The 14920-nt window shown below is 35.9% G+C and overlaps 1 protein-coding gene across 1 annotated transcript in view; it reads right to left on the bottom strand.

Moving 5' to 3' along the window:
- Positions 1 to 262: 262 nt before the first annotated feature.
- The window catches only part of UBL3 (ubiquitin like 3), a 56173-nt gene continuing 41515 nt past the window's right edge, over positions 263 to 14920 (bottom strand). Inside the window, exons 2-5 of the mRNA XM_032678759.1 lie at positions 10390 to 10498; positions 6758 to 6844; positions 2411 to 2488; positions 263 to 2020 (exon numbers count right to left, since the gene is read on the bottom strand). Coding sequence (XP_032534650.1) covers positions 1968 to 2020; positions 2411 to 2488; positions 6758 to 6844; positions 10390 to 10498 — 327 coding nt within the window. The 3' untranslated portion in view covers positions 263 to 1967. The remainder of the gene's footprint in view (positions 2021 to 2410; positions 2489 to 6757; positions 6845 to 10389; positions 10499 to 14920) is intronic.

The following is a 14920-nucleotide window of genomic DNA, read 5'->3' as shown; positions in this document are numbered from 1 at the left end:
CGAGCACATGGCTCCCGTGAGAGACACCACGGGCAACTGCCCATGCTCGCATTGCTCCCCGACAGAAAAAAGCTTCTAGGTCACTTGTGAGGTGAAAGAAAAACAAACCTGAAGTGATAAATCCCATTAGCAGCTTTCAGCAGGTTTTGTGCCTCCCCTTTTTTAAAATAAATAAAATGGAGCCCTTACCTAACTTGCAGATAAGGAGGTATTATTAAAAGCAGTTACAGACCCAATTACAACTCTAGAAACACCACCAAAATGCACTACAATATTCTTTTATTTAGTTTACAGAAGAGTCTATCAGTACAGGTTGCAGAAAGAAAATGTTTAGTGCTATTTACAATTTGTTTTAAAACTCTGCTCTATACAAATTTAATTCTGATCAGTATGAACAATATTTTTGTAAATCTACTGCATATAAAGCATTTCATCAAAGCAGTAACAATGAATAAAATAACCTGTTTACATTTGAATGATGCCAATCATTCGAAAAAACGATTACACAGAACATCTGTAAGAGTTGTGGACACGTAAGTACAGAACACAATGTCAACCTGTGACTCATTTTTTTAAAGGCTAAAGCTATTTATATGGAATATTGTTCTATTATACTACACGCCAATCTATATTTAACTTCTATAGTTATGTATTTTATAAGTTTTTTATTAAATATATTCTACATATATTTGTAATTTCACCCAGGAAGAGTTCCTCCCCAGTGAAAAAATATAAAATCTTTTATATTTTTTTTAATTTTTATTTTTTACAGGTTTAGATGAAACTAGCTCATGCTTTAGTGCTGTGCAAATTTCTTTAGCATATCAACATTTAAAGTATTGATATGAAATAAAAGAATGGCATCCTTTTGAATTATGTACGCCTTCAAAAACCAGCTTCTGATTTTAATACCCTTGCAAGCACTAATACCAAACGCAGATTACGTAAAGAAACAAAACTAGTATTATGGTAGAAGTTTTTCTTTTTGCTTTTTAAATTTTAATAATTCTTTTGAAGTCTCTAATGAGTAAGCATGACACCGGAGTCTAAGGTACAGATGAGAAAAATGACTGAAAAACACCCATTGCCAATATTCAAATACATAAAATTGATTAGTAAATTATGTTTTCTAACATTTATGCACAATAATAAAAGCCTATGAACTACAGGAAACTACCCCTCCCATATTAAGGCTAGGAAACGCACTCTCTGCACTTGTTTGTGCTGTCTCAATAAGCACTCAACTAACACACGAGATCCGAGCGCACGCAGTAACGAAAGAATCGGTTTCATCAGCCCTCTACAGAGTGCTTTTAAATTACAGGCACATAGTTTTTTTTGTTTGTTGCAGTGAAAATATATATAGTTAGACTTGGTTTAGTTAGTATTCTGTGCCAGTTTGGCCACCAAGGTTGACTTACGTAGAATTGACTTAACAGTTTTTCCTTTGATTTGGCCATAAGTGAGATTTGTTTTAATTATTAATATACTATTTTCCAGTGTTGCATTACACATTGCAGGTTATTACTAAATGTCTCAAATATCGTTAGAGATTGTTGATGAGAATTTACTGTCAACCATATTTAGTGCAAATTGCATCTAGAAAGCTTGACTGGTTAGATCCAGTTAATGGAGATTTTTGTGGTAGCAAAATGATTCCTGCTATGGAAAAGAACACAAACCTTCCTGGAGATTGAATTCTTTCAAAAAGTGATGTACTGTAAGATTATTCAACAAACAAAAGGGAGGAATTGAAAAAAAATAAACAATGAAAGTGTTCATAGATCTTTCATCTTTTTTCAAAAAAAAGACTAATGAGACAGTGTTCGTGTAATATTTCAGTTCCATGGATTTACAGACAGGCTCTTCCTATAGGTGTTTGAAGCAAGGTAGGGCCTCTTCTATTCCAGCAGCATGAAAGACAAAGACTATATTACATCACACTTAGCAGGTAAAGCTAACAGGGTTTACAGGATTACACAGCAATTGCTTTCTCCAGTTTTTTCACGGTTCCTTTGACCTGCAAAGCAAGAAGAAAGCTTTGCTTACATGCCATTTCTAAAGCAATTCTGTGTGAAAGTATGCTTAATACAAGTCTATTCTGTATTATTTTTAGTTAAAAAATTATTTATTATTATACACATGCATACTACATAACCGAAAAATAATTCAGGACTAGTTTTTCACAATTAAAAAAAAAAGAGCTTTTAAGATTTGAGTGAATTTTTGCAGTCTACAAAAATACAAAACCAGAAAGTTAATTTCTTAGTTTTCTACAAAGAAGTACAAAAGCATTCCATTACTTCCTTCACAAAAAGGCACAAGGACTTGACTTTTCTCTCTTATAAAACACTCAAAAAGCCTGTAAGAGATCTGACCACTTTGCCACTTACTCGAGTACACAGCCTACCTTGAGAGTTTGGCTCTGGCAATGTCTCTCTAGCCACCAAATGCATCACTGTTGTTTTGCCAAATGGAAGTTTTAATGCTGCAAAAGAAAAAAGGGAGAATTATTAACACATTACAGCAGCCTTTTTTTCTTCAAAATACCCAACTGAAACTAACTATAACTGGATTAGCATCTCTTCAAAAGTTCATACTGTTAGGTTTGAACAGCTTACTGGTTGAAGTTCTATAAATCAGGGCCTTGGGGCATTATAATAGTCACTTAAAACACTGCATTCTTAGAGATATGATATTCCTGCTAGGAAACTTAGCATTCCTCTTTTGAGTAAAAGCAGAAGTGGGCATTCATACCAAGACTTAGGTGTTAAGCATTCTTTAGTGATAAGGATGCAAAAAAGTGGCTAATTCAGCCACTAAATTGTTATTCCTGAGATATCAGAACACTGAGCTACTACTGTAAAAAAGATTTTCCCAAAACATACTTCGATCCGTGACACAGATTTTTCAAAATAGAAAGTGTTTACATCTTGCCTTTCAATATTAACCTGTAACATCAGCTGCATGGGAAAAACATCAAATTTAAAACACCTTAAATCAGATACAGTAATACTCACAATGCTGCCTTTGTGAGTTTAGCAACACAAAATAAAAAAAAATAGTGCTTTCCACAAAGCTTGTCTCTGAAACTGAAATGATAATTTTCACATTCTGATTTAACTATACGAACACAGTGTATACTTAAAGTATTTCCCTTGATTGTTTTTCTGAAAACTATAAGGTAAAGATGCTTTAAGTTTTGTCCTTCGTGGCTTATAGAGGAAAAAAGTTAGTGATAAATTTAACAAGAACTTAATCCTAAATACACAAATCATTCTGACTTGAGTAGAATTTGTCCTATCAAACTCTAGTTACATCTTTTATTTTCCCATATGGTGCATCATGGCATTTTAAGTGAATAAATGAATAATGAGTGGCAAACAAACCTGAAGGTAACAGAAGACAAAAATGTCTCTTTATTTTAATTACTATAGCATAGATTAAAGATTCACTAATGAAAAAATAAACCTAGTATTTGGTAATTAGATGTATTCAATACAAGCCTCACTAAAACATTGTTACTAAATCATGTTTATTGCCTACGTATTTGTGTGAAAAAATGCAAGTTATGATTGAAACACAGGTTAAAACACAGGTGTAAGCATACAAAGGGATGCAGAACTCCACTGCTTCTTTGAAGCAGCTGTACTTCGGGAAAAGCCATCTCCATAGAAAGGCAAATCTGAAAGTTGCTTAGTTTACTTGAAGCAGTGCTTGTGCCTGAAACTAGAAGCTATTGATAGCTTAAAGTCTGACAATGACATATTTTGGGTACTTGGTACAACCAAAAACTCTAACAGACTCTTAATATGCTCTTGGCAAACAAAACTATTGTCTTCATAACATAAACTCTTGAAAAGCTATTACAGAGAGCAAAATATTACAAACTAATCACATGAGGGACATCTTTCATTATATCAAGACACTTCAGGAGACTTCATTAGTGAGTTGTGGAGATTAACTGTTTGCAGTAATCAAGTAGAATATGCTAATATTTCAATTAACTCATTTTAGCTACTAGTTTGCATAGTTCTTGCTAGCAATTTCTAGCTTCTTTCTTGGAGCACCATGACAGCATCTGAGCACCCTAACCTATGCTCAATAATCCTTTCTTGCTGTTTTCTTTGTTCTCTCACTCCTTTCTCTCACTTAAACTAAAATCATATTTAATTCCTTTCCCATCTGTTCAATTCTACTGTTTTTTCATATTTTCTGTTCTCAGAATTAACTTCTCTCTGCCTTTTGCAATATGGATGGTACGTGGTGGGTTGACTTCCCTTCCACCCTTCCCTATAAATAAGCAAGCAGAATGCTGTCTATTACCATTTTCTACCAAGAAATGGAGAACTGTTGATTATGTATTACTTCCCTAATTAATATTATTTGAAATACAAACTGCAGAACAAATATTTAGCTAAAGGATGAAATTTCCTGTTGGAAGCTGAACAACAGACTCTGCCTTGCTAGCCAACTCCCCAACCCTTAGCACAGGCAGGACACTACCAAACAGTGTGGCTCAAGCGCTACAGGCAAGAGCAGCACAGCAAGCTTTACAGAGTGGTCCATTTTTCTTTATTGCTTCCAGTGCCATTAGCTCTACTGTTCTTGTAGTGACAGTCCATTCAAAGAAGGTAACAAAAGGGATGATTTCTTTAAAATAAAATTTTGCACTCAAAAGCATTTTTTCCCATCAATTTCTCACTGTTTGAGGCCTCTTAGTTTATAGGAGTCTCAAATTCAGAAGTCACTGCACAGATACGAGGTTACAATTAGAACATTAAAATGTAATTTTTAAATGTGAACAAAACCGGACTCCCATTAAAAAAGAAAACATCAAACTGTTTCCTTGGAAACTTTCACTGGATGATAAAGTGACTTTCAGAAGGTCCAAATTCCAGTCAATATTTCCTTATCACCTAAAGCAAATATAACACTAAGTGCTATAACTCAGTTATAGAGAACTGCAGCTAGAAAAGCTTCATGAAACTGTATTATAACAGCATAAGAAATTAAATATTGTGTTTAGCAAGAAACTTCCTCCCCCCTCCATCTCCCTTTTAAAGGTAACTAGTTCACTTAGGGTTACCTCTGATGAACACCACAAACTGAAGTAAGAGTCTTTTCAGGCTGCTTTATGAATTCCTGTTCCCCTTTTAGCTGTATAATCTTACTCCAGATAACTTCATTAGTACTGAAGTTAAGCCAATGGTTTAGGGATCCTTTTTCTTAAAACAATACAGCAACAAAAGGATTTTTGAAAAATACTAATATACATGTAAGATTCTTGGGATAAAAACATGATTAAATCACAACGCATGAATGATTAAGAATGAACTGAAATGCCCTGAGCCAAAGTAAATGTTCAAAATTCATAGACCTAAGGTAATGGAAGAGTCATCAGCATGAAGTTATTATTTTTCAGCTTAACTCATTAAATAATATGTTAAACATATTAAACAAATATTCAAAGTTGTTTCAGATTTAGACAGATGTCACTAAAGGAACAAATATTGGTGGTAAAAAGCAACACCTAGAGATGAATGGCAAAGAAAATCCCATTTAGCTATCCTTGCCTGGAAATGTAGGGTAAGACTAGCATCTTTAATTGCAGAGATGATCCAAGACTTAACATTTGTTTTTCAACTCTACTCCAACTGCTACTAGCTGCACTCATTGTCACCTGGTAAAAATACAAATTAAAGAGTGAATAAAAATTTCAGGTTCTTCCAGCTGAGCTGACAATGATCTCGTTTGTATATATAGCAGCATTAAAAATTTATATATGTGGAGAATAAATCTATTCTAAAAGTACATCCCTAGCCAACACTCGAAATGGTAGAAAGTGAATCAATGGTTATATCATCCCCATCACTTCTTCATGAAAAATCACCATAAGCAGTCCAGAAATATTATTTTCAGGTTCATCTTAACTTCAGAAACATTTCACTGGTGACTTTGTATTATATTCTTTTTTCTGTACTGCATTCGAGTACCAAATCATGAACAATCATATAGACGAAGTAGTATTACTATTTTTTTTTTAATTGGCACAGAAAAGAGAGTCTCATTTTGTTTAGTCATTGATACAGTTGATATTCACACTGGCAAATGTTACCTACAAAAGGAAAGCTTACTGTTACAAATGTGTGTCACACCTCTAGCAAAGATTTCCACCAAAATACGTAATTGTGAGGAAACACTTGCCACGAGGGGGCAGAGTTGAACAGCATTTCCTCAGCACAAGAACTGAAGCCATTTACTGTTGTTTTCGCATAACTATGCAATTGTGTCCCTGGGAGAGCACTGGACAGCAAGAATGCTTCCCTTCATTCTCATTCATAGGATGTCTTCCTGCGTTGCAGTTAGATTTAAAGTATTGTCTGACAAATTATTATAAAGTTTATCAAACACTTTAAAATACTTCAGATACTTATAAAGTATCTGAAGGTAAGCGCAGTGTAAGAGAGGTAGAACAAAATATTGCATTTAGAAAGACAACAAATAAAAGCAGCATTACAGTTTCTTTGTGCAAGAGAAGACTTGACTTAGCAGGTGGTACCTCCCAAAGTTTAACTAGCGGTAACAACATGGAAAAATACACAATAAGGTACAATGTCACTCTACACAGAGGAAAATAGTATAAAGCAAGCCATACTGTGATTTTGAACACAGTAGTAAAGTAGTATTCACTGCCCTGTAAATAAATATCCCTTTTGCCTGACTGTAACATGTATAATGAAAAGTATTTTCATACCTCCTAATGTCACATTGCCATGAAGAAACCTCCCTTGATAAATAAGCCGTAAGATATTTGGACTGCTGACTTGTTCTTCTTCCCAATCTGAAGAGAGAGAGAATTTACACAGTTACATTGTAATAAAAACATCTTTTGTTATTTCTGTCACCTTTACCAGGAAGAAAACTAAGAACAGGGTTCTTTTGCATGAAACACTAAAAAGAACATATAGGCTGAAGATACAGGAAGATGATTCAAGGGCAGCACACCTGAAGTCTATTCTTAAATTTATTATTTGACACTGGGCACTGAAACACACAACATTACTGACTTCACAGACTGCAGGATATATTTAGCCCATATACAAGTCCTAAACAAAATATTTCATATATGCAAGTTGCTTCCTGATTCTTAATATCCGGGCAAAAAGTGCCTTAATTTCTTCCCATTCAGAAGTTTCTCAAGCCATACTCCTCCTCATCAGCTAATTGACTAAGTGGAGGCGTTCTCCAGCAATGGGAAGCAGCCACACACAGAGCAAAAGCACATGTGATGGGTCATTTGAAACAGGACTCTGAAATCACAGCACTGAAAAAAAGCTCTGGAGGCAGCTCAGCACCATTCAATGATGGCCAGATCCAACCAGATACGTGTCCAGAGGGGGCAGTGATCTGAGCAGCCCCGAACAGCCATTGCGCAGAGCTGGAACAGAAGCTCTCTCAGAGCAGGCAGCCACCAGTATATTTTAAGGAATATCTCAATGGCCAATCTATGGATATTTTTATGTGGCAAAGAGTGGTTCTGGAAAAGAGAGCATGCATTTTCCTATAATGCTTAAGTTATCATGAATAAATTATAACCTTAAATGATCCTCTACCGTTCCCTGTCACAATGTGAAGAACAAATAAATATGCACTTTGCTTTCAGAACAAGTATCATAAAGCCTTGAAATGTTGAATTTAAATGGGCTCTCTGGGAATTCAGTGTCTTCTGTTTCTTAGCTGACCAGCTATCTGGCAACAGTTGTTCACAAATGTTCAGTATTTCTGCTTTGGTAGTGTTTATATACCAAAATGAATATTCAGCAAGGGATCCCAACAAGCCACAAAAACCAACCCGTTCACTGGGAACGTACAATTAACATATAGGCAGTATCAACTGGCACCACAAAAGAAGAAGAACTGAAAAGGGAGGAAGAGGAAGCATTTAAAACAAAAGCCATGGCTGCAGATTGTATGGAGAGGCATCTGGTACAAAAAGCAAGCAGGCAGAGATGCAGGCAGCAGGAGCCATCAGCCCCAGAATACAGAGGAGGCAAGGCTGGTACCAACAGCAGAGGCTGCAACATTCCCAGGTGCTGCCATGTGCCTAGTTCACAAGATTAGATCAAATTAGGGGGGGTAAAGCAATTTGAATTTCAAGTATTGCCACTCATTCAATTGTCTTGCAATTCAAGCACGTGCCCCTTCTGCTATGCTTTGGGCTATGTAAAGGATCTGAATTATCACACTGCTAGAATACCAGTTTTTATTTTTTGACTCCATACAGTCTGAACTCCACTATACCGTGGCTGTAAGGAGGAGAAATTCAGTCAGTTTACAGTGACATAATGATGTAAAATCACAACCAAAAGAAGACAGACTATATTTTGGCACAGGTATTTTCTCACTGTTAAAACTGCCAAGTTACCCATCCTTTCTTCTTGGCTGGCAGTCTGAAACATTTCTTTCTGACATCAATTCAAATTTTAATTTCCACGGATGACTAAATGAGCCAAGGACTCTCTGAATCTACTTTTTTTTTTTTAAGTTCAGATAATTGCTGTACAACAAAAAAAGTTATTATTTAGAAGAAAGGGGGAGGGGAAGAAGAGAATAGGTAACCTACCTAGATGATATGCATTAAAATAAATTCAGCATTTTCTATTAGAAGTCAAGAGATCTTTAATTAACAACTGTATTGCCAAAAGAGGTGTGGAGAGGTTTGCCTTAACCCTGCCAGCATGCGACTGAGGATATTTTGTGACTATTTTCCCCATGAGATCGTGACAAGTCAAAATGGTGGTAAAACAACCATATTATCTCAATTTCAAGGAAACTTTAGTCCTCATCAAGATTTCTCAGTTCTGTGGCAAAGAGGAGCCCTCTCAGTCTGAAAATAGGTAGTGGGCTAATGTTTGTGCAAATCTACATGCTATTCTGATACGGATTTTTTTCTGTCTTTTAAATTGAGAGTATTCTTTTTTGCAAAGGCAATTAAATATTCAAGATTTAGAGCACTCCCTCAGGACAGCAGGTATTTGAACTGAGGGTTCCATGTCTGGTTCTACTTTTTTTTTAAAGAAGAGACTTAAAAGTCTGGGTTTCTTCCCATCTCTAAAATCAGAATCTGCAACTTTCAAGCTCTTCACAAGACTGGGAACATGACATCACATGTTCAGGCATAAACTTGAGCAAAAAAAAAAATGCAGTTCTGCCTCTATTAATTCAGATAAAAGTACACAAAGAACGTTTGGTTATGACTACTATGTTGAAAGCACACATTAAAATATGAACAGCAGCTACACAGATGCTATGTCAACCATATTTCTTGGTGCTAAAGTGTTTTACATCTGTATTCAGTACTTCAGAGGACTTAAACCCTACTCCTTCATTACATATATACTAAATACATAATACTGCATCCCAGCAAATCAAACAACAAACAAGTCCCCTGGAACTCTGTTTTTCCTGACCTTAAAGACCAGTTTAAGGCCTAAAATACAGATTAGCAACACTAACTTTTTGGCATGAATTATCATTCACCATATGTCTTTGACAAAGGCACCACAAAAACAGATAGGGCAATGTTTTAGTTTGTCTAAATAGTAGTCTTTTTAACATCAAAACAGTAACCCAAATGAAGTCCTGTACCAAAAGAAGCATTTTCTTTCATCGTATGTAATGCTATGTCTGTGTTTTGGCTATTTTCCCATGAAATCATAGTCGGGCAAAACAGAAGCACTTTGTTTTGGGAAACTATTCACATACATGAATACACGTCTTAAGTTCTCAAGTCTATTTTCTGAAGCCAGTATTCCTGCATAACAGCAAATATATTCACACAACCAACCTCCAGTTTTTTAATGTTCCGTAAAATGTGCTTTTAGTTTTGGTTTTTTTCCTGGAAAAATATCAGTATTACCAATCCTTTCCAAGATAAGGGCAGTAAGGAAGAAGTACTTGGACTCAATTTTACTAATGTGTTCATGTGACATGCTATATGTTATCTTAGCTTATATTAGTCCTCATATAAGAGGTTTTATATCTCTAACATTTCCTCACACTTACTAGATCCTCTAACATGATTGACCAAGAAAAGTGTCTAAAGATAGGGGGAAAGAAGTATTTCAATTTGGGGAAGCAAATTTTAGAAAGCAGGAAACAGTGCAGACATCTAAAAATCTACCCAACCAAAGAAACTGGGAAAAAGAAGGCAAGACAACTGTATCTCTATATAAATCCATAGATTTATAACCAGTCCAGATACAGAGTAAACATACTTAAATTTGAATGTTGAGCACAGATATTAATTTATTGATCCTTTAGTCTGACAATACAGGGAAGCTTCTTGCTCACCAGTTAAAAAGCCAAAGCCACACGGCTACTCACCCATTGGCCAGTTGTCATACACATGTTTTGCAATATCTGCAGCAGAGTCATTCGGTGAAAATAGGAACTCTTTTGTTTTCCCACTTACCAAGATGAGGCGCAAATTTATCTGGTAAAAAAAAGACCAAACCAATATTAAGAAAGTCTACAGAGAAGACTTAAATTATTTAATTTTTTTATGGTTACTAAAAAGTTGTAATTGATTTTGGATGAAGACTGATCCAAATGATTTGAGAAAACAGTTTAAGACAGTGTTAAAAAGAGGGTCAAAGAGGTCAACAAAATTTTGTTTGCTTACACATAATCTAGGAACATTAAATTCTAATAGCTGGCATTTCTGATTATAAACACCAGAAGATTAGGATAGTTACTGATTGAATCAACTGCGCTATCAAAAAAAGCTTTCAACAGAGTAGAAAAAAATTCTAGCAAGAACATGCTGGCAACACGGCTTCTTGAATGAAGAGGTAAAATATAAACCTGAAAAATTCACTTAGAGAACATTAAAAATATCAAAATCTGCTCCTGAATAGCCTGTCAGCCGAAATAAAAGCTCTAGCATGCTCCCTCCAGCCCTAATCTCAGCCAGACATCTCCTACAAAACACCAGGGAGTCAGCACGCTTCCCTGGTCCCAACTGAGCTTGAATCCCTCTGCCAGTCTTCTGAATCCAAAACTTTGTCCCACCACTGTCTTTCACTACAAGCAAAGTGGTTGAGGTCCACATGCAACACAGTAATAACATCACATAGTCATTTTTCTTTCATTAATATCTTATATGAATATGATCAGCACCTTCGGCCATAATTTTCCTCTTTTCTATTTGCAAATTAGAGAATATTATTCCTTTCCCATATAGCATTAAAATAACACATATAATGAACTGACTGTGACATTATTTACAATGCAAACAAGATAAAATTTTGGCTCCTCAAGCAACTGCTAGCAGGGTCATAAAAGATGTTTGGGTAGCTAGCACTTACCAATGCCCATGGCAAGCAGGACTCTAGCTGCTATTGTGCTTTGACCCATAAGCCCACATTTCATCAACTTTTAGCCAGACTTTAGGTATGCTAACTGCTTGGATACTTCTTTCTAAGTCACACTCTCAAACTGTGCCTCGCACTTCAGGGTAAGTTGCAACAAAGCTTTCTTTGTTGGAATTCAGTAAACTGTTTTCTACATCAAATACGAAGGGAAAAATTTACAGTGATGCACAAGTTTTCAAGACTTTAAGGTCAAAAATCTCAGTGCATCATGTCCACTGAACATGACAGCCCAGCCGCAGTTACCTACTCTCCACTTGCTTTCAGAAACTCTCTGAAGAGGTTGTCTATTCCCTCTTGAATGCTTTGGCTTGGATTCATCTTTAAGTACCTAATGGAGGTATCAAAATTAAAATATCATCCAGAACACTTCAAGGTCAATGAAGAAAACGACCCCTCCTAAAAGCAATTCAGTCTCTGCTTCAAAGTGTAGCAAGTATAAAAGAGTGAGCACAAAAGGTCTAGGTTGCCTTCACTGTCCTCCTGCTAACACCCTTTGGAAAATATAAGTTCTACCATTAGACCAGGAAAGCAGCCAAGCAGTTGCTGTCTCTGAGAAAGCACCACAGCCACTGTAAGAGTATCGCTGTATACCAGGAAACAGAGAAAAAACTTAAAGGAGAGAAACTGCAGGAATGCTGTTTAGTCAAAGACAATTCTTCATAAAATTCAGAACATGTTTAGCTATACATATTAAAGTTTTGTTTTCTTTGATAGTTCCACAATGATTAGAGAATTACTTTCAAATCTCACCAACATTTAGCAAAAAGCAGACCAAGTTCCACTGTTCCTGTTTACTCCAAAAACCTGACTACTGTAATGAATTACAACTTAAACAAGTTGGACTATGTCCATTTATTATTTTGCTAATATTGTCTTTTAATTTAAGTATTTCCCCTCCCTTAATTGTCTCCACCTGTGTATGTATAGACAACACTTACATATACGATTTCTTTAGCTGGACTACCTCAGACAAACTCTTCAAGCTTTCTCTAGTAAGGTATCTATTTTCCCATTCATCCTAGGAGCCTGTCTTTGCACCTTTCAATTTCTTCAATTTTCTCCTCAAACAGATGACTATTTCTGAAGCATACTAAATGATGTCTCACCAGATGTTTGTATAACACCAGTAATTTCCTCTGTCTACTGGAAACACCTTCTGTGACTGTGTCCCAGCAGCACATATACCTTCTTCACCACACTGTTTGCTTGGTTACTTTGTACCCCTGTCTACTTTGATCCTTTCAATTATTCGGCTTCCAAGCTTTTAACTTGGCTGTATCACCCTAAAGCACATGGCTCCAAATTTCATTCCACTTCTAGTACTCCATCCCTCAGAGGGAAATGAGGCTAGGTATAAAGAAGTATTCTGCATCACAAAGACATTTCATATTTCCCCCATGTCTGGGCCCATGGCCTAAGAAATACCCCCCAAAATTCTGTATAAGACTTCTTTCTCTTTACATTACAAGCATTTTTTGAAGTTCATGTCATCAACAAATTCTAGCAGCAAGTCCTCTTTACACTTAGCTTTGTCATTAAATCAATCAGGAAACATTAAGATTGATCCAACAATTGTTTCATAATGATTCTAATAATGAGCTCTCTCTGAGCTGACTTCCCCCCTTTCAGCTAGGTCCTTTATGTTAGGCCCTTAGACACACACACAATTTCTCTAATACATTTTAATTTCTGCTATTTAACCAACAGTTTGCAATACAGCACCACATCCGTTAGTAAGTACATACTCAGATGTCACTATAAAAATATCTTTGTAGAAAATAAGTTCTTTTCATCAGCTTGCCATGCTCTAGCTTTTGGAGGTGGGATGTACTGCATTCGATTCCATTTTCTCTATACTTCATTATCTTTAATTATTTTTTAAGCATTAATGCGTCTCATTACAACACAAACATACTGCCAAAAATGTAGGAAGTTAAGACTGCATCACAAACTGTTACTGTACGTGAAACGGGCTGCCTGTTTAAAAGAACAAACAAACCAACCCCAAATTCTTGGTACCAGTGCCTGCTGTAGACACTAGAGGTGACGTGCTTTTTGACCAGCAGCCCTCCTGCCTCTCACTCCAATTCCCCATATCCATTTCCTATACTCTAAATCGCTCATGAGATACCCCCCTCCCTCTGGCCAAGCAGTCCCCAAACTCTGAATTTGTGCAGGTTATCTAAGGATTTTTTTTTTTTCATCTGTGTGTAGTTTAGCTGTGGTGGGGGTTACCTGTTTTGAAGATCATAGCACTTTCCTAGGCAGCAGGCATAACACCAAACCATCAGCTCCCTAGAACTCTCTGATTTGCATCCTACAAGGAGGTGACTAAAACAGCCTCAGAAGATTAGCCCTGCTTAGCACTTAAAATATGATTATAGCACAGCCTTAACATAGAACTGAAGCTATTTTTCAGCTAGCATAACATTAGGGACACACATTTCTTTTTATTCTTTTTACTGAGTTTTGAGATTACCAGGCACACTATACACTGAATACAGAGAAGAGATGAGTATCACTGAAAAATAAACAAAACCAACTTTGCTTCCTGGAAAATCATATTTTTGCAGTTAATAGGCAACATAAAATCAATACAAAGCAACAGGAGGGGGGAAAGAAAGAATGAAAAATGTTAGATCCTTATTTCTCCCCACCTCCCCAAGATGGATAAGTTTTTTGTTGCTGAAGAACAATTCTTATAGTCTTACTACGAAATAGAAAAGACACATCAAAATAAGCTAATAATTTTATAGGGTATATTACAAAGTAATGCAGGATATTTTCATTAAAAAAAAAATAATTCGCCAAATATCAGCAGAAGCCCAAAATAAATTCTTAAGTCAGTCAAGCAGATGTTGCATCAAGTGCAAGGAAACAGCTGTTCTAATGAAAGGTTAAAGTATTTTCTTATTTATAGTACGGCATGCCACTGACACATTTAGTTTGCATGTTTTTCTCTCTCTCTATATATATGTAAGATATATATATATTTATGTTTCTTAACCTTAGCTTGAAGGAATCTTAGCCTTGAGTTCCACATCACACTACCCCAAAGGGTTTGAGGCAAAGAACCCCAAAACTTGCCTTTAAATTTAGAGTCTAATCTCATTCCCCTCAAGAGCATTGGGAAATTTAACAGCTTGTAACTGCTGTGCTACTTAATCTTGCAAACAAAGTATAGGGGATCTGAAACAAATATTTTTGCCAAAATTCTACTAATGACAGCTCAGAACTAAAAGAAAAAGGAAGAAAAAATAAGAGCATATGTGTATACACATTTACTCAAAATGCAGAAAAAAATCTTGGTTAGGTAGAGAAGGTTTGACACAAAAGCAGCAAATTTTAATTTTTCAAGTTAAGAAAGGATTCTTAGTGGTCTTAGCTACCCTGTATCCTATTTCCTATGTTAAAAGTTAGCAAGGAGGTTGTATGGGTATCCCTTGTATGCTTGAAGCCCATCCACCCATTCTTCTCAAAAG

This window comes from Chiroxiphia lanceolata, chromosome 2 (genome assembly GCF_009829145.1).
Source record: "Chiroxiphia lanceolata isolate bChiLan1 chromosome 2, bChiLan1.pri, whole genome shotgun sequence".
Lineage (NCBI taxonomy): Eukaryota > Metazoa > Chordata > Aves > Passeriformes > Pipridae > Chiroxiphia > Chiroxiphia lanceolata.
Note: the sequence above shows the minus strand (reverse complement) of the source record. Positions and strands in the feature narration are given on the sequence as shown.